The following is a 23952-nucleotide window of genomic DNA, read 5'->3' as shown; positions in this document are numbered from 1 at the left end:
AGCGGCACTGCCATCATCTCTTCCGCTCAAAATTCAGGCTGCTATCAGTTTTATTCAGAAATGTCATCATTTTTACCCCCCTCTCCTACCAATGCACATAGCTGCCTACAGCATACAGCATTATCGAGCTTTATAGTGCTACACGGAAGGTCCTCATAAGTTTACATGATTTCAAAACTAAAATGGCATGTGAAAGGCTATAATGCTGATGTGGGACTCTTCCAACTTCTTCCAATTACGAAAGAGACTGTTCCTCCTTGTCCTCTTTTGCTGCCGCCATCCTTCGACTAATTTGTTCAGCCAACCGATATTAGAATCAGAGCGTGGTGTTTGTTTTTTGGAAACTACCCATCTTACAGCCTCACTCATTTTTAGGATTTTGGCAGTGATCCTCTTTAGCTGTGTACTATTTGGAGCTGTGACATCAATTTCAAAACAATAAATTGACTAAGAAGAAGTGCTTTATAACAATGTTATTGTAACTGGAAGGAATACTGGGCAACCCTCTCATGTTATTTATTATCTTAGCCAGAGGAAAGGGGGTCTGGACTCCCTTATTATTTTCATTTAAGACATACCAGATAGAAAATGTAAGATTGTGATAAACTGCTTTAAAAAAAAAAAAAAAAAAAAAAAATATATATATATATATATTTTATATATATATATATATAATATAAATATTGTCATTAAAAATGGTTATGAAGGTGGTCAGAGATCATGTCAAAATGGCCTGTTTAAGAAAGCTACAGTCTTATTTTCCTTGCTAGTGGGAGTGTCAAGTGAAGGTATTTCCTAGTCTGTCCGTCTTCCCAAATCTTATGGAAAAAAAGAGAACTAAATATCTCAACAGCTACTGGCATCATTGCCCTAAAACCATTTACAAACGTTATACCTTTAAGCCTCATTATCAGTGAAGCAAAACCAAAAATGCATTGTAACAAATAGGGATTGCTTACAGGCTTTAAAACTTCAGTTGTATGTATATGTATTTAGTGCATTTAGTAGCATTTCTCTGTCTATCTGACAGCAATGTCAAAGCATTATGTTGCAGTGGCTGAGTATTGTAAAATTGGGCATGCCCATGTAAGTACATGCACAACAGGAAGACTAAGTTGATGCAACCTCTTGCAACAGCAACAATTATCTCCAACTAGACACAAGCATGACAGCAAGAGCAAAGAGGACAAAGCCAAGCTGTGTTAAAGCTAGAGTCAGCAATTCTAATCCAATACACTTTCTGTCAAATTCAGCGAATATCTCCTCACAGTCTGCTAGCTGTCACCTAAAATCTGGTGTCCATACAGGGTACTGTCTCTGTAAAAATGCAGGTAAAAACTTTGGTTTGGAGAAAGCCACAAAACACTACTGCGGCCAATCAGCAACAGGTGGTGTTGGTACTTGTGTACAGTACAGAGTGAAGTCATAAGAGCAGCTGACTGGGCGAGAATGTGATAGTCTCCTGTCTCCAGCACCCGTTCAATTGGTGTGGGGGGCTGGCGAACTGGAGAGAGAAGAAGCCATGGCAAATTCAGTGTTTTCTGACAAGACAGATATACTTTCATTTTATGAAGTGTTTAAATCACTGAATCAAAGACAGTGTCATGATGCACTGCATTTTTTGCAATTGTACTCCAGGTCTGTTTCTGTCCCGTAAAGTGAAGCGTACTCTGAGAAGGCAGCTGTCAAACAGATATCCCCCCAGTTTCAAGATGTGTGTTTGTTTAAAAGTTATCCTGAGCACAGAGCATAATTTTTTTTCCTCTCACACATTATCACGAACAGAAGTAACTCAGCAGTTGATGCATCACTCTGGACTCTGCCATGTTTCTCTTTCGGTCTTTGCCTTGGCAATGCACATCCATGAATTTAGGGGAATTCAGGGGTTGAGCTTTAGTTCAAATGTCAGTCTTTCTCAAGAACGATTCTACCTTTTGGTATCATTTAAGTTGTTATGGTCTGTAGTGCAAAACAGTTAAAGGAAACAAACAAGATGGAGACATTGGATGGAGACTGCAGATTTCTTTTTTTGATTTTGTTATGAGCTAAATTTAGAAAAGCTGTAATTTAATGTACTTGTTGACGCTATAACAGCGGCGTCCTTCTTCTCCATATGCTAATGTAAATTATTTCTACCCAGAAACAACACAGGGTTCAAACCACAAAGGAGCTACTTAAGAAAAGACAGAACACATGGAGGAGAGTTGAACAAGTAACATTATTAGTAAGACTGAACTGAATCCTGCAGGTTACTGGAGACAGCATTAACAGTCAGATTTATATCAAATATAAAATACTCTTCTAATACCCACCAAAAAATCCCATTAAACAATCCTCAACACATTATGTTCAGATCAGTGTTTAAACCCACAAAAGAATAATTGTTCAACTTTATGTTTCACTACTCACCGTCACCAACTGATAACAAATAACAAAAGGTAGGAGGAAAAAAGATTTGGGGTAAAGAACATACGTTTCTGTCACCATCCATAATGAATGTTTGGAGTAAACAGAGAATCTAGTGGTTCTGAATATGAATCAGATTGAAGCTTTGCAGTTCTTCTTCTTCCAGACACATTATTTTAAATCTGACTTCTCATCTTGTACCTCTCTCACAAAAATCTCATTATTTAGCGTGACAAACTACAACAACTATATGTGAGAAAAAGGGACAAAAACTGCTGAAAAAACACACGATTCAAAAAAGCATCTAAACATACTCAAGTCTCAAATGTGATTATTTTGATTGTGAAGTAACCTCCTTAAAGTGTAGTAGGTAAACATACAGTATATGTAAACTAGCATCCAAAGATGTGGCCACTAAGACATGGACTTAATTGACTACAATTTAGATAATTAAAAGGTCTTCAGAATATGTACAAAATGCATCATCCTATACTAGCTGACTGCAGATCAATATCACAAACAGTGTGTCTGATGTCAACAAGAAATAGCAAAACAGAAATGTCAAACTAAGTGTTAGGTGATTTAAAAACAGTGTCACTATTAGAGAGTCCAATCAGGTTTATTTTTTGCCAGTAAAATGTTCCACGTAGCAAAAAGTATAAAAATCGTTCTCACTTTTTATAGTAATTACAAATCAGACAATATATTGTTAAGAGCTTTTCGTAAATACTTAACAGTGACCTCAGATATCAAGTATTAAATGTATTTAAACATTTTTATTTTGTTACTATAATACAGTATGCTTGGTTAAGATGAGTACTGTACTGTGGACAAAACTATATTTTAAATACAAATACAAATAGTATATTATGTAAGCTGACATTGAAAAATACTACTTGGGTATTATACATGACCAGTTGCATACCAAATCTGTACCAAGATGCAGTGGTCTTAAAAAATGTATATAATTACTTGAAATACATATGTAAAAATCGTGATTTTCCAAGAGATTCCTGTTGGTAGGGATGATTAAGCTTCATTGCATGAAAAGGAATCCAATCACATTGGTAATCTGAGTTGGCAGTCATACTAGTCAGTATGAGTTCAGTATAAAAGACGGGGCGGAAATTATGGGGTTGGCCACAGCTATCTGACATGCGAGTTGATACAATGAAAAATCCCATTTTCAGTCTATTTAAGCATTAAATTCTGTAAGTCATTCATGACTTTTCATTCAGCCATTCACTCCTTTAAAATGCTTCTCCTTTCAGTAATTCATCTCTTCACTCAGTCTGATGTAGAGGTCTCCTCCTGTGCAGTCGACTGTGGAGGAGTCATAAAAATTAACTCCTAAGAAGTGACCTGATCCATTGACCGTGCAACCTTGAAACCTACGCACGGGCGCGCACACACACACACACACTCCTACGCACACTTGGTTGTCAATTGCCTTAAAAGTGGTGGTCATGCTTGAGAACACATGGATTCCATTCACCCCACAGATAAATGGAACCAACACGCTTGCCCACACACGTTTCATTAAAGTGCCCAGGTAGGTTTAGTTTGGCACAGTATGAGTCAGGGGAGTTAGAGGACCCAACTGAGATGAAACACACACACACAGAGCCAATTTAAAAAGGAGAAGGGATCAGGTGTAACTGAGGGAGTTAGTTAAGTAACTTTGCAAGATGAAAGTAGCTGGATTAGATGCACACAGTCATGCATGCGTGTGTTCGTGCATGCTAAAGGTAGATACCAACCAGGATTCATTTCATTTCATTTCAGACAGTTTCATTCCCAGCTGACAGTGGGACAGATCTACATTTATTTTGACAATATCTCTTCCCCCCTACTGTTCTGTCCATTCTAATCCCTTCAACCAATAAAAAATAGGTTCTACAACTTTTCCATTGGACGCTGCTGGAATCACACCTGGGTCCAATTGCGCTTAAAAAACTGTCAGATATGAGAAGTGTTTGTGTGAATCAATCTGCAATGTCATACGGGAAAGGCTGCAGCCCTTGGAGTTATTAAATTGGCTCCTTTGTGCAAGACGAGTAAATCCATCACAGAAAACAGTTGGAGGGGAGTCTTGGTACCTACCTGTAGGTTGTGTCTCTCCAGTCTCATCTCCAGAATGTTGTTCTGCTCCTCCAAACGCTGCCGCTCTGCCTCCAAATCTTCAATTTTCTGTCTGGAAAAATGCATGCACACACACTCACTGACTGCTTCATTAATATCTCTCCAGGTAGAATAACGACTATGCACATTGTCGATTTCTAAGGTTAATCCTGCATGCATTTCGGTTCACACAGACAAGCCGTGAGAGGTCTGCATGCTTTAATCCACACTAAGCATATGTATGAATCTTTCATGTCCTAGATTTTCAATTGGTAGTCTCTGTAACAGGTTGTGTGCGTGTGCGTGTGCGTGTGTATTAACTACCTGAGAATGCTGACCTCTTCTTTGGTTACTGAAGAGTTGCTGCCAGCAATAGAGGCCTGCTGCTGCTGCTTCTTCACAGACTCCAGCTCCAGCTCCACCTGGGAGAGACAAAAAAGAAAATGGGCCTGGTGCACTAACATCAGACCACCTTTGGCCGCATGCCTGGCAGAAACCTTTTGGCTACAGATTAATCCAGAGGACTCGATTCAATTGTGCTGCTATCTTCTGAAGGCAGACATCCAGACAAACAGATATATCCTTTATACCATTAGCTGGCTCATTTTATAATTTACAGTGTCCCAATCTTTCTTTCCTCTAGTAGTTGTTTTGAGTCTGTCTGTGTCTTCGTTAGTTTCACTCTGATCTTGCTCCCCTCTCTCCAATTATCCCTCATTTCCATTTGCACACCCATTTTCCTCTTTTCACTGACAGCGTCTGTCTGTCTCTCACTTCATCCTAACTCCCAGTCTTCCCAAGACAGATAAGTAATTACTGCTATACCAGACAGGTGGATTTCACGCGTCAATACTCATTGCCATGGCTATGTTGATGTCTCCTCGGCAACAAGGAGCCATGAAAAGAAGAGAGATCATAGGCACAGACAGTCAAAGTCAGAGTATGTAAGAGAGTTGAGGCCACACCTGCCAACTCTCTATTCTATACTGGTTTGATACCATATTTGAAAGCAGTCAACTATTTTATACATTTTCTGTTATTTCACAAACCTGTGGGCAAGAACAAAAATATATATATATGTGAAAATTAATATATCAATCATGTGATTTAAACTTTGACAGATCAGACTAAAAAAGGACCTGTCAGTTCAGTTCATATGCAATAGGAGGGGTAACATTGATACCTATCCAGCTAGGAAATAACACTGCCCCTCTCAAAACATCTATCCGACCAACTTCAGTGTTGGGCACAGTGGAGAAAATTGTCTGTCAGCATGTTAGTCACGGAGGCATTAGTACATCTTCTGCTGATGGACAGGCACAGAGCACCTGCCAAGAACACAGTCATGACCAAGAGGGCATCCAAAGAAGATGTGCTGAGGTAAAAATGTCGAAATAGTAACAGTAATAATTGAAGGATATGGCTGGCAATTTTCTAGATCTTTCTTTCTGTCAACAAATCATCATCATGTACAGAGCCAAACCAACAATGAGCTGATGCTATTCAAAAGGTATTGTGTGTGTATCCAAAGCCAGATATATTGTATTCCTCTGTGCTTAGACCTCCATTTTTTTCTAAAAACTACTAAAAACACATCAGTAAACCACACTGAAACACTGAGTGTCACGTTTGTGCATCCCCAAAGATTATGGGTACATTTATTTGTTTAGAAATGGCTCAAAAAATTAATGACACAGTGATTGTAATTAGGATCAGTTCATTGGTGGTTTAGCTCAGCACATGACATTTTTGACAGGAAGAAAGATATAGGACATTTTTTTAGCTGTATCCTTTAATTATTACTATTATTAAGACATTTTTGGTTTGGGTCTGCACATGAGATTTGTTGATATACAAAAACTGCCAATGTTATCCTTTAAAGAGCTCTATGGCAATAATACATGTTTTGCATCCTTGTTTCTTACCGTTTAGTTCACTGGTTGGGTATGAATGCGTTTTTATTGGGGGTTAAATGAAAATATGCATGAATAGGTTCTGTACTTTTGTTTATATTTTACAGACAAAAACAAACACAGAGTATGTAAGAGTGTGTGCACATGTATGCTTACTGTTTGCAGCCGCAGCTTCAGAGTCCCCGTCTCTTCCTGAGCTTTGGTTAGCTGAGCCTGAATCAAAGCACAGAACAGCGAAAGTTAGACGTAATGCAAAAAAATACAAAAATGACTCTCAGTACGTGTCTCGCTAATATACAGTATTGACAGAAAACAGCATGTGAGTGAAGCACAAGTTGAGATGAGGCTGGAGCAACCATATATGAACCAAAGTGGACAGTTTATTTAAATTTTTAGAAGAGCACCAGTTTTCTCCTTTTTCATTCCAGTGTTGCTGACAATGCCCCTGTGTACTACAAGTGCAGCTTTATCAGTTTTCAGAGTGCCATTAGCTATAAGAAAAGTGTCACTCAGCAACATGCAGACTAGCAGAAGCTTAGGAAGTGCACATCACTACTTTACATTCAAATTTGGTTTGAAAACGATAAACAGGGCTATATGGAAGATAAAGTATGACACTATAAATACAAGTGTTTGTATTTGCGTATATGTGAGTGCGCACACACCTCCATCTCTGCGTTGTGGTTCTGCGTCTTCAGCAGTATGTCCTCTGCCTCTCTGAGCCGTCTGTTGAGTTGAGGCGCGTATTCATTGGGCGCCAGTTCGCTGTCGTAGGACTCCAGGATGGCCCGCATACCATCGCGCTCCTGTAACACACCCACACACATTAACATAACCTTACGAAATGGAAATCCTGCCATGTACATAAAGTCATTACATTACATAATTCTGTGCTATCAGATGAGCAACGTCTGTGTGCATGCGTGGGTATGTTTGAGCTTTATCAAAGCTCTTTGATGTTTTTTTCTGATTTGTCGGTGTTATTTGTGTATGTGTTAATATGACAGGCAAACGCCTTTGTAAATGAGGAACAAAGTATGAGGCACAGCAGACGGCAACAAACATCTATGTAGACAAAAGATGAAGAATAAATCAAAAAAATAAATCACAGAGTCATGACAGAGAAACATCTTTGCAAATGAAGCATATAATATTATGCTGCCTCATCTCTCTCATCTGAGGTAATTTAAAAATTCAAATGAATTTCTCGTCCTCTGTAACACTGGAATGAAAGACGTGTCCTCAGCACTGTAGTCTGTCCAGTAAATCAACACACCAAACAGTTGCTTCTTTTAGAGAAGAGAGGATAAAAACCTCCTCAAGTCAACGTCTTCACAAGTGTCACTCAGACTGACACACCATCTCCAAATAGCTCACTATCCTCTGTCAGTTTGTGTCTGTACGCTTGATGCGTGTGTGTGTGTGTGTGTGTGTGTGTGTGTGTGTGTGTGTGTTTGCATGTGTGTGTGTTTTATTTCGCTCACATGAAATCATGCATGTCTCACTATAACTCCAAAAACAGAAACCAAAAAAAAAGGATCATACAGAAAGTCAGCTACTTGCGATGCCTCTTAGAAAATTAAAATCTGTCAAAAGAAGAGAGTGTGGTTGATGGGGCAAGAAGAGAATAACTGGAAGCCGACAGACACACCACAAAAAACTGCATAACTGAGCTCTGGAAACTGATGGTCTGTGGTCTGTCAGCCACTCAACTCTGAATCTCAAGTCTGAATTCACCATCTGCATGATTATTTCATACAAAAACAAACTTATGTTAAATATATGCTAAATGAACCAAGAATGTTAACAGAGAATAGAAAACTAAAAAGACACTGTGGTCAGTAAACTGCAACAAGTGAACACAAAAAAAATATACTTATTTTTGTTTGCACTAGTGGTAGTAGTAGTTGTTGTAGCTTTATTGTCATTATATTGAGGGTCAGACAACAATATAACGAAATTTAGATAGCACTCCCTGAGCCATAAGAACATTTAAGACAATGAAAAACAATTTAAGACATAAATGAAACATTGATCAACTATAAGGGTGATAAAGTGCAATATACAATATAAAAAGGTGCAAACACAGCATGTGTTATATCTTACAAGGCACCACTTTCAGTTCTATCAGCCACTGGTAAGGACTTTACAACAGGAGTAATACATGTTAATTTTAAAAATGCATGATCCATAACACATCTGTAAATTTAACTTGAAACAACATTTTAGCTCTAAATGTAGTAAATCGGTTGCCAGGCAACATCATGTGTGGGAACAATGTAATCTCTTTAAAAACTGGCTAATAGCCTGTTTATTAATGCAAAAGGCACTGTCAGTCAAGAGTGCTAAAATGATGCGTCTCCTCCTCACCCCTGCTCTGCTCTGGTCTTCTCTACATTATAAAGCAAAGCAGGCGACATTTTACAGCTATCAGGATTTATAATAAACATGTCACAAACATCCAGGCTGCTTAAGACCACTCTTGAATTTTGAGGGTCGTTGAAAGCGCGATGGGCTCTTATTAACCAGGCTAATTTAGAAAAGGGCATGATGGTGAGGTTTTGAGTCAGGTAATAAATAACAGCTCAGATGACAGCAATTAACATGTATTAAATGCTAAGTGTTGCTGTCTTTTAAGAATTGATAACTTAAAAAACACCCTCCTAAATGTAAAGTTTTATGAATGGGCTGCAGTTGCCCTGCCAGATGAGCTCATAGACTAGTATATGAAAACAAATTATCATTACCCTAATCAGATTCAGCCTGTGATTAAGCCAGATCAAAACCAACGTAATCTATTTAAAGATGCCTGAGTCGGGCTCATTTAAAAACACTATATGTGAAATCCTCCTTAATTCAACTTTATTTGTTTTGGCACCAAAGTATCATCATTTGTCATGCAACTTAAGACAACTGCCTAAAACATCCTGCTAGAACCGTGGTAAGAAGTGAAAGGGACGACAACCAGGACTGAACAGAGGTAAATACAAAAAGCTACAAATACATTTAGAGGTCAGTATGCGTTTGTGTTTGTGTATGTGTGTATGTTCGCTGCCAACCCACTAACAGCAGGGCCTTTGGCTATTTACAGTCTAATAACGTGCAATGAAATTCATTCAATCTAAATCAAAAATCTGTCAGCTCGTCTCCGATAAAAACTTTAATTTTAAGAACACACAAACAAACAGAGCCGGGAGGACAGAGTGATAAAACTATCATTACGGTTTTCATCATTTACTTTTTTTAAATTGCTTTTATGTCAACTGTAAGTGTTCCTCTAATGGGTCAACAAGTCAATCCCCCCCAAAAAAAGAATATGAGAAACAAAAGGTCTGAGCACACCAACTATGGACTTTTTTAGCTCTAAACATACCTTTACCGCAAAGCTTTTAGTTAATCTATGTTTTATCTTGTATTTTCCACCTGTTTTTATTTAGTTTCCCCTTCCTTTATAAATGTATTTGAACTTTCATCCCTTTTTACTTGTCCCAATGTTTTTTATTTTATTTGTTTTTTATTTTTTAAATCCATGTTGTTTATTTTGACTTGCTCTACTTGTTTGCCCTTGTTTTATCGCTTTAAATGAAAAGCACTTTGAGCTGCGTTTTATGTATAAAAGGTGCTATATGAATAAAGTTATTATTATGAACTATAGGAGACGTAGCCTTGTGGCCAAGAGGGAGGGATTCATGTCGAGTTAAATTTGGTCTTCTCTGCACATCTTTAACGTCGGCTTTCAAGATGCAGCTGAGCAAGGCATTTAGTCATCATTGATTCGTGGTGGGGGCAACAAAGATCTGCTTATGTCAGTGCTGAGACAAATAGTCGATTACACAAGTAGTTGATCCATACAAAATTAACTGACAGCAATTTTGATAACTGATTCATCGCTGAGGTCATCTCTCAGCCAAAAATGTCAAACACTTAACTGGTTTCAGCTTCTCACATGTGAAGATTTGCTAGGGGGGGGTTTCCAGTTTTATTTCTCCGTTGATCTCTGAATAATGAATTACAGTTGAATATCTGTAGGATTTAGACTGTTAATCACACTTGTAGCAAGATATTTTCCACAAATATTTAAGATTAGGCAAATTAGTCCGATAACGGATTTTAAAAACGGCGGCAGCGTTTGAAATGTAATTTTCACAGACGAGGAAATAACAGAGTCATCATGTTCTTTGCGTTTACTGTGGGGGTGACCTATATCTGAACACATCTAATGAATGAATGAAAAGGAAACATACAGAGGTAGAAGAGGAGACTGACAACACCATAACACCAGTCCCAAATGGAGACGATGTTCACTAGCCTCCCTCTCTTTCTCTCTCATTCACTTACTAACTCTCTCGACCACCTCTCCTTTTCGTGTTTTCAGCCTATTTGCACACATTCTCTCTACCTAGTTAGAAAGTAAACATTCATTTTGATTTAACGTCAGAAAACATTACAAGAAATGTCCACCCCCCCTAATATTATCGTCCAAAACAGAGGTCACATTAACCGAATATTTTCCGTCATTGACAGACTTTTTTTAAACAATAACAGAAAAATCCGAATCAATCTGTGGCATCACACTCCAGCGGGCAGACACACAAACCTTCTCAATTATGCACACAGAGTACATCGTGGAGGTAACTAAATGTACCAAAAACACGATTCCCTCCGGAGCATGTGGGCCTCATTGTTTGACCTCCACACTTAACGCATCTCATTATCCAGGTGTTGAACCCGCTTTAAAGAGCTGAGGACTGGATGCTTTGTAACGAGCCTGTAACCACTACGAATCACAGAGGGGTGCAGCTGCGCCAATTATTCAAAAATGAAAATGAATGAATGGAAAACAAAAGCTGTCTTATCTTCATTTAAAAATAAAAAAAATAAAATGACCGATAATAATACATTATGGAGTTTTTACAACCCTGTCTGTCAAAATGAAGGACAATGAGAAAGTCTATGTCTCACAACGGCTGGTCCTTATATTCATGTAAGGATCTTTGATCTTTGCTTTCTAATTTTGTGACTGAAGTTGTGAACAAGTTGCATTAGCTGCAGATTTTGTGCAACATTCAGCCCTTTAAACTCCACCTCAATAGTTCCCTAACTATAAGAGAGTACTAACCCCAAGGCTGCAACATTTTAGGTCACCAAGGACCATTGTAGAGGGACTGAATTTAGCCACTAGTTCCTAAAAAGGCTCTTATTCCCATGGAAAAGATGAAAAACGCCCTCAGAAAAAGAGTAGAATTTTACTTTGGCCTCGGGGGGTAAAAATTAATCATTAGTAGCATCCCCAGTATATCTATTACATTACTATGTTGTAGTTTTCTCAGACTGATAAATTAATGAAAGATACATTATAAATAAAACACTAAATGCACCTCTGCAGTTGTGCATTAACATACCCAGCCAGTCATTTAGCTTTATCGATATTTGGCTGCTCAGAACCCAAATATTCAACAAACCATCCCCGAATAAATATAAGGGTCAAAATTTTAAAAGGCGGAGTATTCCACAGCAGCTGCTTTGTTTTTTTTTTTTTTGTAAAAACATTGTGACTGTGCGATAAAAAACAATTATTCACACCCATTGAATGCTTGGTCAAGTACAAACCGTCGAGTGCCAAATCAGTCTTGAGCCAAGTCATATTTCCAGCATGCCTTTAGCTCTGCTTAGTTATGGTTGTGGGTGTGTGTGTGTGTGTGTGTGTGTGTGTGTGTGTGTGTGTGTGTGTGTGTGTGTGTGTGTGTGTGTGTGTGTGTGTGTGTGTGTGTGTGTGTGTGTGTGTGATTTGTGTACTAAGAGACTGAGCATGTTGCCCTTGGGAATTAAACACATTGAAAAATCAATATCACAGGGAGGTCTAGTCAGGAACTGCAGAGCTCGGAGAGATCGTGTCTAGATGCTAACCCTAGATTTGCAAAAACTCTCACAAAGCAGCTTTAAATTATTCTTGTCTTTCAGTTTTATGATGCGACAGGGCTGTGGTTGAGGTTTAGGCACAAAAACCACTTAGAGTTAGACAAAGATCATGGTTTGGATTAAAATGATGACTTGAAATGTGGATTAAAGTTACTACTTTCTTACAAATCTCACAGGAGTTTCACCAATTCCCAAAAATCTAAAAAGGTTACCATCAAGACGTGACATCCTCATGCCTAAAGATTGGTGCTAGATTGCATCAGCCAGGGGGATGATTCGTGAAACTCTTGTGAGATTTGTAGGTTTCTTTATTGTGTGTGTAAACCTAACCCTAATCTAACCACAATCCCAAGACTTTGTCCCTCTGGCTGATCCAATCCTGACCAATCAGGAGGGACAGGGAGTAAGGGGGAAATTACGAATTCTATGCTGGCCGTGAGATCCAAGAGTTCCCCGAGTGCTTAAAGAAAAATTCTGGCATTGGGTGATGCTGGAAAGGTCATGAGTGTCTGAATACCTGCTGATGTGTCTGTATTTGTTGGTTTGTGTGTGTGTGTGTGTGTGTGTGTGTGTGTGTGTGTGTGATTCTAGGGCACCTTGGTTAATAACAGCACTCTCTTCTGTAGCCGACGGACGAGCGAGTCCTGCATCTCCCTCTTCTTCTGCTCCTCCAGAGTCTTGTTGCGCTGTTGGGTCAGCTCTGCACGGAGCTCCGACTGCGAACGCTCCACGCTCCTCACACTGGAGAAGCAGGAAAAAATGTAAAGATGGGGGGGCGGGAGGGTGTGAGCGAGTGAGTGAGTTAGTGTGTGGGTTAATCACAGGGGAGACAGAGGGGGCAGGCGCAAAGGGGAAGCAGGTTGATTAGTGCTGAATGTTCAAACAACCTGAGAAGAAAGCACTGCATAGTCAATTTAGTATAATACTCCCTACCTGACAACTTATCTGACTGACACCAAATAATTTCTAGACAAGTGTTGAGAAATTACTTGCAGCAGTGATTTCTGCCAGGCCTGATCAATGGGACCATAATTATACCGGTGGACAATAATTACCACAAGCTCCCTTCTCCATCCCCATCCCTCCAGCACCCACCCCTCTTCTTTTCCATTCTGCTGTTTCTAATATTTCATAATGAGCCCAATACGCTCAGCAGAAGAGAGACGCTTGTTAGCTAATGAAAGCTTTCTTACTCGGACTGAGCCGCAGCATGAATACACCGGAGCATGCGCGCACACACCTCCCGACAGACATCACCTCTGCCTAAACAGGACAAGTTTAATTAGTGGAATTTCCTCTCTCGCTCTCACTCACATCTCTCACACATACATACATATGCACGCACACACCAGTGGTTACTGTCAGGAGTGCTATCAGAATCAGGACCAGTTTAATTAACTTCGTGACAATTAAGGACTTCTCAGAGATACGCTCTAATAGATACATGGGGGGGGGGGGGAGACAGGCAGACAGAATGAGAGAAAAAGGTCTGAAGGCAGAGAGAGGGATTTTGTGTGTGTGTTTGTGTGTGTGTGTGAGTGAGTGTGTGTTACCAGCTGTTGAGTGTGTAGTTCTGTTCTTTCAGTGCAATTTCTCTCTGCTGGATCTGAATCACCTCCCTGGACAGATCCTCTGGTTTCCTACAGACAGACGCAGCACAGAACGGTTAGCATACACATGTGTGCGACGCACTCGCACTCACAGACACACACAATGAAAAATCAATACAACTGAGAGAGCAGAAAGGACAGAGAATAGATGAAAACGACTGCGTTTCCATATTCCTTTGTTAAGCGGCCAGTGGGGAGCTGGGAAATAAAATGACATGAGCAGCAGAGGGAGAGATGAGAGGAGGATAGTGGGCTAAATACTGGTCACAGTTCTACAAAACAAACTCACTCTGTGGGAGAGATTGACAGATTACAAACACACACACATACACAAGCACACAATGGGGAAGGCAACAATGCAGAAGGTCACATACTCAGGGAGAGACAGACGCGCCGCATTGCCTCCACTTTCCAAATCCTGTGTGTAACAATGGATCGGTCTAAAAATTAATGCCATTATCTCTTCATCTCTTGTGAAATGGGCATAAATTAGGCGAGTTTAGCTCGCTTAGTGAAGCAGCAACTACAACTTGACATAATAAAATTGGGGTCTGGTCAGAAGGGCAACAGAATTGATACTTTTGGAGCTTTAAGAGGTCAGTGTAACTGTTTTACTTCCTCTGAAATTCAAGCAAGTCATAAAACTTTAGGTTTCACAAGAGACCGTCAGCAGAAGCCTGAGACCTGCTCTGGCATTGTGCTCCAGCTGAGTCATATGACAAATTAGGCATATGACAGGAAAAAGCCTACGATGGCAAGGTTACCGTCAAGGCTGGAAAAGTATGCCATGTGAAAAGTTGGGTGGCGTGGATTTATCACCAGCTCCCCTTGGCTGGGTGGAGCCTTAGCTGTGGGAGTAATCTCATGACTAAAATATGAGTTCATGAATCATATGATGGAATAACTATGGTACCAAAAGTAGGTAATTCCACATTGCCCTGAGCATAGAGGGATTAGCCTTCTCCTGAGCTTATAGGAGAGGCTGTTTTTCTGTGTTCCCCAGGTTTTTTTTTTTTCTGTGGGGGTTTTTTGCAGGTCATGAGACATCCATTCCTGTTGATGTTGCAAATGACAGTCTGGTTGCAAATGATAGGTTGAGATGTGGAGAACTACTACACTCTGTGTAACCCTGTGAAGAGTAAACGCTCTGTCAGGATAATGCAAGACTATTGTAGTCTAGTTTTGAGACAAACTAGAGTGAGTATGAAGGGGGAATTTTAGTCCAGGGACTTGTTAAAATGTTGTGGCTTCAATTTAAGAAAACACTGGTGATCAGAGGATCCCACACAATAACCAAGAGACAAACACTTACTACTGTTTTTATGTTTTCAGTATGATTAGGGCACCTATTAGTTACTCACAACCAGTAATGTAAACATTCAGTCATCTATGAATTGACCTTACATTGCAGGTTATGTCCACGTTTTTAAAATATGAAAATATCCTCTACTCTAAAATCCATTGGTCCATTTGTTAGCAGCTTTTGTTTGGGAAAGAGAGAGAATTGAGTAAATCTCAGCAGCATGAAATACAAGGTTTTCATCAAATATTTGTCACTGATGTAGTTACACTCCACTGATACATAGACTGTACATAGTATGGGGAAAATTAGCTAATGATCATTATCAATTTATCTATTCATTGTTGTTTGAATATTTGGTTTACTGCTCAGTCCAGTGAATGCTAAAAAGTTGTGAGAAATGCAAGTCACGACTTTCCAGGGCCCCTGGTGACTTCTGCAAATTGCTTGCTGTTTACAATGATATAAAAAAGCAACAAGCTGATTTTTTACATTTGAAAAAGGTATAAATCAACACATATTTGGTATTTTTGCTTTTGATAAATAACCTCCAGTTATTAATCAGTGATCAAAATTACTGATGATTAATCAAAACAATAATTTTTCTCATTACTTTTTAATATTACTCAGTGAGACCTTATTATAAGATTATTTGGTAGCCAAACAAATTGTGCAAGATTGTCAACTGCAACAGGGTAAACACAATACAAGATTTTTAACTAGGACCAAACTCAGAATGAACAGAATGAAACTATTACTGTAGAAAAAGCCAGCATCAAGACTGACACATACAGTACACATGAACACCACGAACTGTATTTCACATGTTTGTGTCCATGTCTATCCATCTTTGAGAGAACCACTTTTAGTTGAAAACATTGTGGGGACATTTTGGTCCATCCTCACAACTTCAAAAGGCCAATTTGAGCCTTCAGACTTGGTTTTAAGATAAAGATTTATGCTCAATTTAGGGTAAGGCCTGACTTTCGGCATGTAATTGTGATGGTTTAAGTTAGGGTAAAGGGCTAGAGAATGCATTATGTCAATTTATGTCCTCACAAGGATATACATGTGTGTTTGTGAACTAGCTGACATGACTTACAATTAGCTCCATTTTTAAGTCAAAACCATTCCTCCATGAGTGAACAGAAGCACATGCACCAAATGGTTTAAAGTCACCCCTTAACTGGTGAAAACTTTACCAAGAAGGAAAACCACTTCCATGAAAACCTCATCGCATATTTTCATTTTGTTTTTGTCGTCTCTCCCTTCAACATTGTTCCACATAACGAAAATATTTCATTCCATGTCTGTCAATTTTATTTTTAATTGTCAAACACATTGGCTACACGCACAAGCGAGCACAATGCTATCAGACTGTGTAACAGAAGGATAGGAAATAAACACCAGCAACCAGCCAACTGCTGGCAAACTCAAGCTGCGGCTGCGAGGCTCGTCTACTCCACCAGGCAGCTACACTGATTGTTGTTGGGGAGAGTTAACTTCAGTCCAAAAGTTATTTTCGTCTGGCAAAACAGCACAAATGGCTGGTGAGGAATCAAGTCCTGCGTTGGCTGAGATAAACTCCTCAACGGGAGACTCCAAAAGATGCAACATGTGTTGACTCCTCATTAACAACTTGCTGAACTCCATATTCTTTTCACACCGCTAATGACCAACCCCGAAATGCCCACTGACAGAAAGAGTCACAGTATGTTAAGTAATGCAAAACAATATCTTAAACATCAGTAGCTTGTGGTTGTGATAAATTACTTAATGGGAAGCAATATTAACAAATAATTAAACACTGTTGTGTCAAAACACTGTGGTCTTTATGAGATATTTCATATCTAATTATACAGCAAAGAAGCGGCCTTCACATATGCTCTAATAGGCAGCTTTGTTTTCTTGTCAACATTATTTCAGATAATGATATTGATGTTAAAATAATTTATGACGCTGATTTTATCATACTGTCAGTTCTGTGTCATCAGTTTTCTCTTCTACTGACACTTGCTCATCATATTTAACTTCCCAGTAGCCGGTTTAATGATGTAAATCCAGAGTCAGTATCGGTTATTTCATCATTCTTAAACTTTCTCAGAGAAACTTTGACTGAATTAGACACCTGAAAAAAAATCCAGCACAATATAAATCATGAAATAATGACTGCTTAACAGCCTATGAGGCAATCACAATGTCACTAATGCGCAAATCTGAGTCGATACCAATTTTCACAGAGCACTGTTGTTAGCGCAGTAAAAAGGTGAATAGATTGTGGAATGAGACAATCTCGTTTTCAATTTCCTTCGACATCGCTGGACCGATCCGGTGGAAAACAACATCTTGACCAGCCCGGCAATTAAGTTGGACATTTAGTAAATACTTCAACAGCTTGGTTGAGTTTCTAAATGTTTATTTGCAAGCTACATTAACCTTTACCATAGATCAGTATGAGCCTCACACATATACACTGACCTTTTGCAGCAGTATGTGCAATGCCGTTTTGGGCTTTTTTTGTTTTTTTGTTCCGTTCTATAAATCAAGAGCACTCCGGCAGGCAATGAAATGGCAGTCATAGCAGGTCAGTCACATTCGAATTTTGCAAAATTTCAAATTATCAGCTCAATTTAGCCCGGATGACAGCCTAGCCTAATTTAAACTTTCTGATGGATGATTGACAGCCCGACCAAATTCTTGTGAATATTTAACTGGGATTGTTATAACATCCCTGTGATCCTTTCTCTGTGATCTCTTTAATAGCTGAAAATGTAACAAATGCTGTCAGGTCCCATAACATGTTAGATAAGACTAAAATTAAAGCTTACACGAGAAAAGATTTCCTTTCATTTTGAAATTCATACAGTGTTTCTACCTTTTTCTTTTGGCCTGAAGGTTGAATACACACATTATGCACACACAAACACACACTTACAGTACAAGACAAACCGGATACGACTGTGTGGATGTGTTCAATTTAACATTCTGTTTACATCACCGCCAGAGTTAATCATAGGGAAAATGATGTGTGTGTGTGTGTGTGTGTGTGTGTGTGTGTGTGTGTGTGTGTGTGTGTGTGTGTTTGCACGTGTGCGTGTGTGTGCAAGTGTGCATCCATGCATGCGATGGACAAGGCTGCAGTGTTTATAATCTGTCAGATCTGCTCCGCTGCTCAAAAGGAAACATGCAATCATTCTCTCATTACCTGTTTTGAATGGATGCATTGAGATACACACACACAAGCAGGTATAAGACAAACACACACCTATATACACACTGGTGGAATCAATCCACAGTGATGAGGCATATTTACTAGGAGAGGCAACAGCTCCACCTGGTGGCCTTTTTTCATATTACATTTTTTTTTTTTTTTTTTTTTTTTTTTAATGTGATGATGTAACTTTAAAAAACAGACATGTATACCTTACAAACAATCACACACGCACGCACACACACACACAGACACACACACTGTCTGACCTTATGTTGAGTCCAGTAGATTGTCCGAGGTTCTCCCAGGCTTGAAGCTTTTCTGCCAATCTCTAAAGAAGGGTTAAGAAACACTGAGTAAAAAATCTGTCCAACAACAAGAATGTTGTGTGTAATGTTTTTATGAGAGCTGTCATGCACAGAGAAGTAAAACATAAAAAGTTAGAGCCGGACCAATGTGTCATTTTTGGGGCTGATAAAAAAACCTGATAGTAAAAACGTTACCATATAAGAAAAGATTCCTTTCTTAGACAAACATGTAATACAACTGTTTTTAGTGATAACTGCGGATAAGTGACTTGTGCATTTCATGTTCACAGAGGTGGAGTGTTATGACTGACAACTACACACAGTCTACCTCCTTCTCCAGCTCTATATTGACCATCTCTTCTTTGGTTTTCTCCATCCTCTCCAGCTTCCTCCTCAGGCCCTCCACCTCTTCTTTCAACAGGCTGCAATTCTCTCTGCTCTCCCTGGATGGATCGAGGAGGGAGCGAACAGAGCGAAGAAAATAAAAAAACACAAAATAACTTCAAAGCTTTGGACTCAAGTGTTTGATGTAGGAATGGCATATTTGTAATCCCTGGTCACATTCATTCTAACGTGATTTTAAAAAACTAATTTTCAGACGTATTTTTTACATGCAGAAAACAGTTTGCTGTGAATGATCAGGTAAAAAGCAAAAAATTATCATATATAACTCATTAGCATGTATGGCTTTAACCTTATTAGTCTAAAACCCCAGATTACATGCAGTTTCTCTCCAAAAGGGATCAGGCCTGCCACAGTAACAAAGATAAACACAGAGGAAAAATTGTACTATATTTTAATAATTAAGCATTTCAAAAAGTGGCTAAAGGTTTACATGACCACGCATACAGGTTTGTCTAGTAGAACTCTTGCGATATTAATCAATGTTATTGTTTTTCATTATCTTATAAAAGGAAGCAGAGTTTTGCATTTTACATATATCAGGGTTTTCCCTACAATTACAAGAATGAGGTGCAGCATCTACGTGTTTATCACAGCACCTAGCTGAATAAAAAGAAAAAAAACTCTACCATATTCTGCCTGCATTTATAGTCATGCTAATTACTGTAAGAAGTAAGAACATGTAAAAAAGGGATATTTCAAACTGAAAGCAAATTGTTATGAACAAGCAGAAATATATGCAGTCAAACTGTCAGGACAGAGGACAGGATGGCTAATGTCCGTGCTCCTCATTATTTCTAAACTTCACTCACTGTTTTGATGTCAGGAATATTACTCATTTTACTTATTATTTTTTCCCAAAGAGATATTATTGACTTTATATAGTGACTCTGCTGTTGTGAACATTAATGTTGTGCTCTTAAAAAAAGTATTTAGTATTAAGTAAGTTTAACCAATGTTACTTTATGTTTGTTGGTTGTTTGTATGATGATCACTCACAAAAAGGTGAAAGATTACATTGTGCTTACTCCATCGGTGAGCATATTTGTTTCACTTTTTTTCTTGCTAATGTTTGAGTGTAATGTTAAAAACTACAACCTGTGGTTTTATTTAATACACACTGTAATAAATAGCATCTAAATTTCTGTGGAAATACATAGTTTGTAGTCAAATAACATCACATTTTCTTAGGGGGAGGAACCCCAACCCTGACGTCCACACGACCACCCACTGCAACCATAACACATAAGCCCTCCACTATCCTGGGGAAAACCCTGTTTGTTTCTAAAATTGGAATACTGCAAACTGTGAAGAATAATGAAGTGCAACACATCATGTCCGGTTTTAAGGATCCAAACTATATGAGCAAAGTCACCTGTCACCGTATAGCTCCAACTGTGATAAAGTCACATTGAAATGTTAAATGTTAGGTACAAATTAAATGTTTTAGCACTATGTGGTTGTTCTGGCCTGTCGTTTTTAAAAATGAAAGTCTGTCTATTTAAAAGTCCCAACCACAGAGAGTGAAGTGAAACTTTTCACGAGGTAAAAACTTAAAAATGTATTTGACCTGAGAAAGGCGTTGTCATCTCTGAGGCGCTTCAACTCCTTTTCCAGATCTGGAACCCGAGCCACCTCTGACTTCACAATCTTCACTATGGAGATGTCTTGCTCTTGGATGGCAAGACGCCTTTCTAACTCCTTCAGAAAAAAAATGAAGAGAGAAATCAGTTCCAAAAAATAGCAACAGTATATGGGTGTTCAATTAATTGCAAAAGCAGTCTGTGCTAAACCAGCATTCTCTGAGAATGAAATTATTTAGTATGTTTGTTTTACTAAGTAACTATTACAATTTGTGCAACTCTGATACCTTAATCTTGATTATGTGCTCTGAGCAGGAGGACTGAGCAGATTGGAGACTCTGGCAAAGCTGAGACACTTCCTGGTACTTCCTGATAAAAAACACCCATACAGTATTTTATCAAGCAGAGTTATGTAAGTGGTATATTGCAATTATTTGTGTATGTGTGTGTGTCTGTACCTGCGTTGCAAATCCAACTGTTCCTGTAATTCCTGGTTTTCAAGGGTTTGAGTAGAAATGGTCGAGTCTTGGTTCTGAATCTTCTGCTTCAGGTCTCTGATCTCATCCTTCAAACAACTGATGGTCTAGGAAGATATTAAATAAGAAAGCCAACATAAGACAAGAGTCATGACTACAGTCACAAAAGTATTGCATGTGAGAAAGAGTGAGTGAGTGAGTGAGTGAGTGAGTGAGTGAGTGAGTGAGTGAGTGAGTGAGTGAGTGAGAGAGAGAGAGTGTGTTTACCTGGTTTGCAGTGTTCAGTTTCAGGTCTCGCTCCTCCAGTTTCTTGTGGAGGCCCTCCTGGTTCTTACGAAGGGCACGATTTGCCTCCACCTTCTCTGAAAGGTTCTTAGCGGCCTCCATCTCTCTGTCCTCCAACTTTTTTATCCGCCCCAAGAGTTCCTGGTTCCGGTCCACCTCATGCTGCAATGTAAAAAAGTTGAAAAACACACGTGACTCCCTGAATGGTGAGGAAAAGCTATCAATATCAGTGTTTCCCATTAATTATATAGAATGTGGCGGCTCACCATAGTCTAATTTGTGCCACCACAGTTTCATAGTTACGCAAAAATGTCTGTACACTCACCAAAACATTCAGCAAAGCATCTCTGCCCTACTGAACTAGTTGAACTTGGATAATCACTTCTGCTTTCTTTGTTTCAGAGCTGAAATATGGGCATTAGTCTTTTTTTGATGGTTTGTTTGGAACATTTATGAACTCGTAAAATATCTTTCCCATGCTTTGTGGGTGTGACCTTTTTGTTGTGTCATTGCCATTCATACCTATACAACCAGTACTTAAATTACTAAAACACAAAAAAGTTTAGAGCACTTTTCTTTTTCCTTTTTTTTTATAGATATAACCTCTTAATTTTGCTCTCAGAGTGCACCATAATGATGCATTTGACTTAAAAATGTGCCCCCGGACCCCCCTAGAGGGTTGGACTGAGGTCCAACCACCATAATCTCTCAAAATTATGTGGGAAACACTGCAATATTATAGCTCATTATCATCATATGCGCTCTCAGTTGAAATGTATGTGTGAGGATGTGTGATCTGTACCTCCAAGTCACGTGCACTATCAGAAGCAGCTCTCTCTAGTTCAAAACGAGCCCGCTTGTGACTCATCTCCATCTGCTTCTTCTCCTGGTCCAACTGAAGATAGCGATTCTTAGACTGAACCCTCTCTGCTGCGTCCAACAACTAAAAAAAAAAGGGGGGACAAGTAAGTAAACGCCCTGCCCTCACACAGGTTACTGTTTCAGCGTCTGTGATGTTATACCTCCATGCTGCGTTTGTACTGAGTCTGCAGGTTTCCACTGCCTGCTGGGGGCTCTGACAGCCGCTTTGGATGTTCAGGGCGGCTGATGAAGGAATTGAAGGACTTCAGGGTTGTAAACACAGTGGTGTCGTCCTCTAAATCCATTTTAAGGGTCTCTGTATAAACACAAACAAAACTTAGGCAGAGAAGTTTGAGCCATTTGCTACTTCGCCTAACCATTAGCTGATACTTTCGAGTGGAGATGTCCCTATTGCATTATGATAACCCTCTATAAGTCAAACGATAAGATTCAGGTTCAGCAGTTCAACAGTAAAGTACAACTCCAGGAGGTTAATGTTATTAAACTGCCTCAATCCTAGCATCCCCTGTGTAGCAGATTTCTTTTATTTCAGATCTTTTTTAATCTTTGCATCTTTTATATTTTTGCTTTGGTTTTTTTACCCATTTTAACTAGTACTTATTACCCCCTGCTCTTAGATTGTCATATAGTTTTATCCATCTTATTGTTTTTAGTCTGTTCCTTTCTTGTGCCGTACGTCCCATGATCTTGTGCAATTTTATTCTCTGCAATATGCTACACTTTGAAGCACGTTTTGTGATTTTCTGTTGCTTATTATGTATTGTTGTATATGTGCAGCTGCACCTGGCACTTTTAGCCCAAGACAAATTTCCTTCGGGACAATAAAGTTCATCTAATCTAATCTATTAAATGTATGAAACATGTGAGATATAATTGATAAGCAGCAGCATTATAACTGACAGCTTCATAAAAACAAGAAATAGTTCACGTTATTTACACTAAACGAGCAGCTAAACATCACATTAAACACAGTTGCTAGGCTAACCTTTAAGTTAACCTTTAATTAAAGTAATTCTGGTACTTTTAGCTTCTATTTATGTGTAACTTAGCAACATAGCTGCTGTTTAAACTGACCTCCCTGCTAATGAATCACTTCAACTCAGCATAAATTAAGTTTCCACAGCTATTCAGAGGCTGTAAGCAAGATATTCTTTAAAAAAGCCAGCTGGAAATAAACGTTACTGAAGCATACATGCTCACCTCAAAGCTGGCTTGTTTGTGAAGAGGAGCTGGTTTGTTGTAGATAAGTTATCCTTGCTCTGCTAGCCTGTTAGCCTGTTAGCATGTTAGCTGCTCCACTCTGATATACAGAAAGCCCTCCAGTTTATCGTGTAGTATCGCGAGCGCTCGAAACGCATCGCGAGAGTGTCAGAGGCACACAGATCACAGCATGGATCCCAGTAAAAAAGTTTAAAAATGAGAAATTAGACCAGTTTAACCAGTGTTGGGGAGTAACCAGTTACATGTAACGGCGTTACGTAATTACAAAATAAATGTAACTGTAATTAGTTAGGGTTACTGAGAAAAAAATGTGTA

The 23952-nt window shown here is 39.0% G+C and overlaps 1 protein-coding gene across 1 annotated transcript in view; it reads right to left on the bottom strand.

The window, feature by feature from the left end:
- mad1l1 (mitotic arrest deficient 1 like 1) overlaps positions 1-23706 on the bottom strand; it is a 65410-nt gene extending 41704 nt beyond the window's left edge. Inside the window, exons 1-15 of the mRNA XM_062429744.1 lie at positions 23617-23706; positions 22557-22711; positions 22337-22477; positions 21517-21696; positions 21232-21356; positions 21061-21142; positions 20761-20891; positions 19117-19231; positions 18750-18811; positions 13913-13999; positions 12956-13100; positions 7106-7246; positions 6597-6653; positions 4852-4949; positions 4510-4600 (exon numbers count right to left, since the gene is read on the bottom strand). Of these exons, the coding sequence (XP_062285728.1) occupies positions 4510-4600; positions 4852-4949; positions 6597-6653; positions 7106-7246; positions 12956-13100; positions 13913-13999; positions 18750-18811; positions 19117-19231; positions 20761-20891; positions 21061-21142; positions 21232-21356; positions 21517-21696; positions 22337-22477; positions 22557-22700 (1599 nt within the window). The 5' untranslated portion in view covers positions 22701-22711; positions 23617-23706. The remainder of the gene's footprint in view (positions 1-4509; positions 4601-4851; positions 4950-6596; positions 6654-7105; positions 7247-12955; positions 13101-13912; positions 14000-18749; positions 18812-19116; positions 19232-20760; positions 20892-21060; positions 21143-21231; positions 21357-21516; positions 21697-22336; positions 22478-22556; positions 22712-23616) is intronic.
- Between the last annotated feature and the right edge of the window lie 246 nt (positions 23707-23952).

Source organism: Scomber scombrus, chromosome 2 (genome assembly GCF_963691925.1).
Source record: "Scomber scombrus chromosome 2, fScoSco1.1, whole genome shotgun sequence".
Lineage (NCBI taxonomy): Eukaryota > Metazoa > Chordata > Actinopteri > Scombriformes > Scombridae > Scomber > Scomber scombrus.
The sequence above is the reverse complement of the archived record's forward strand: the minus strand, read 5'-3'. Positions and strand labels throughout refer to the sequence as shown.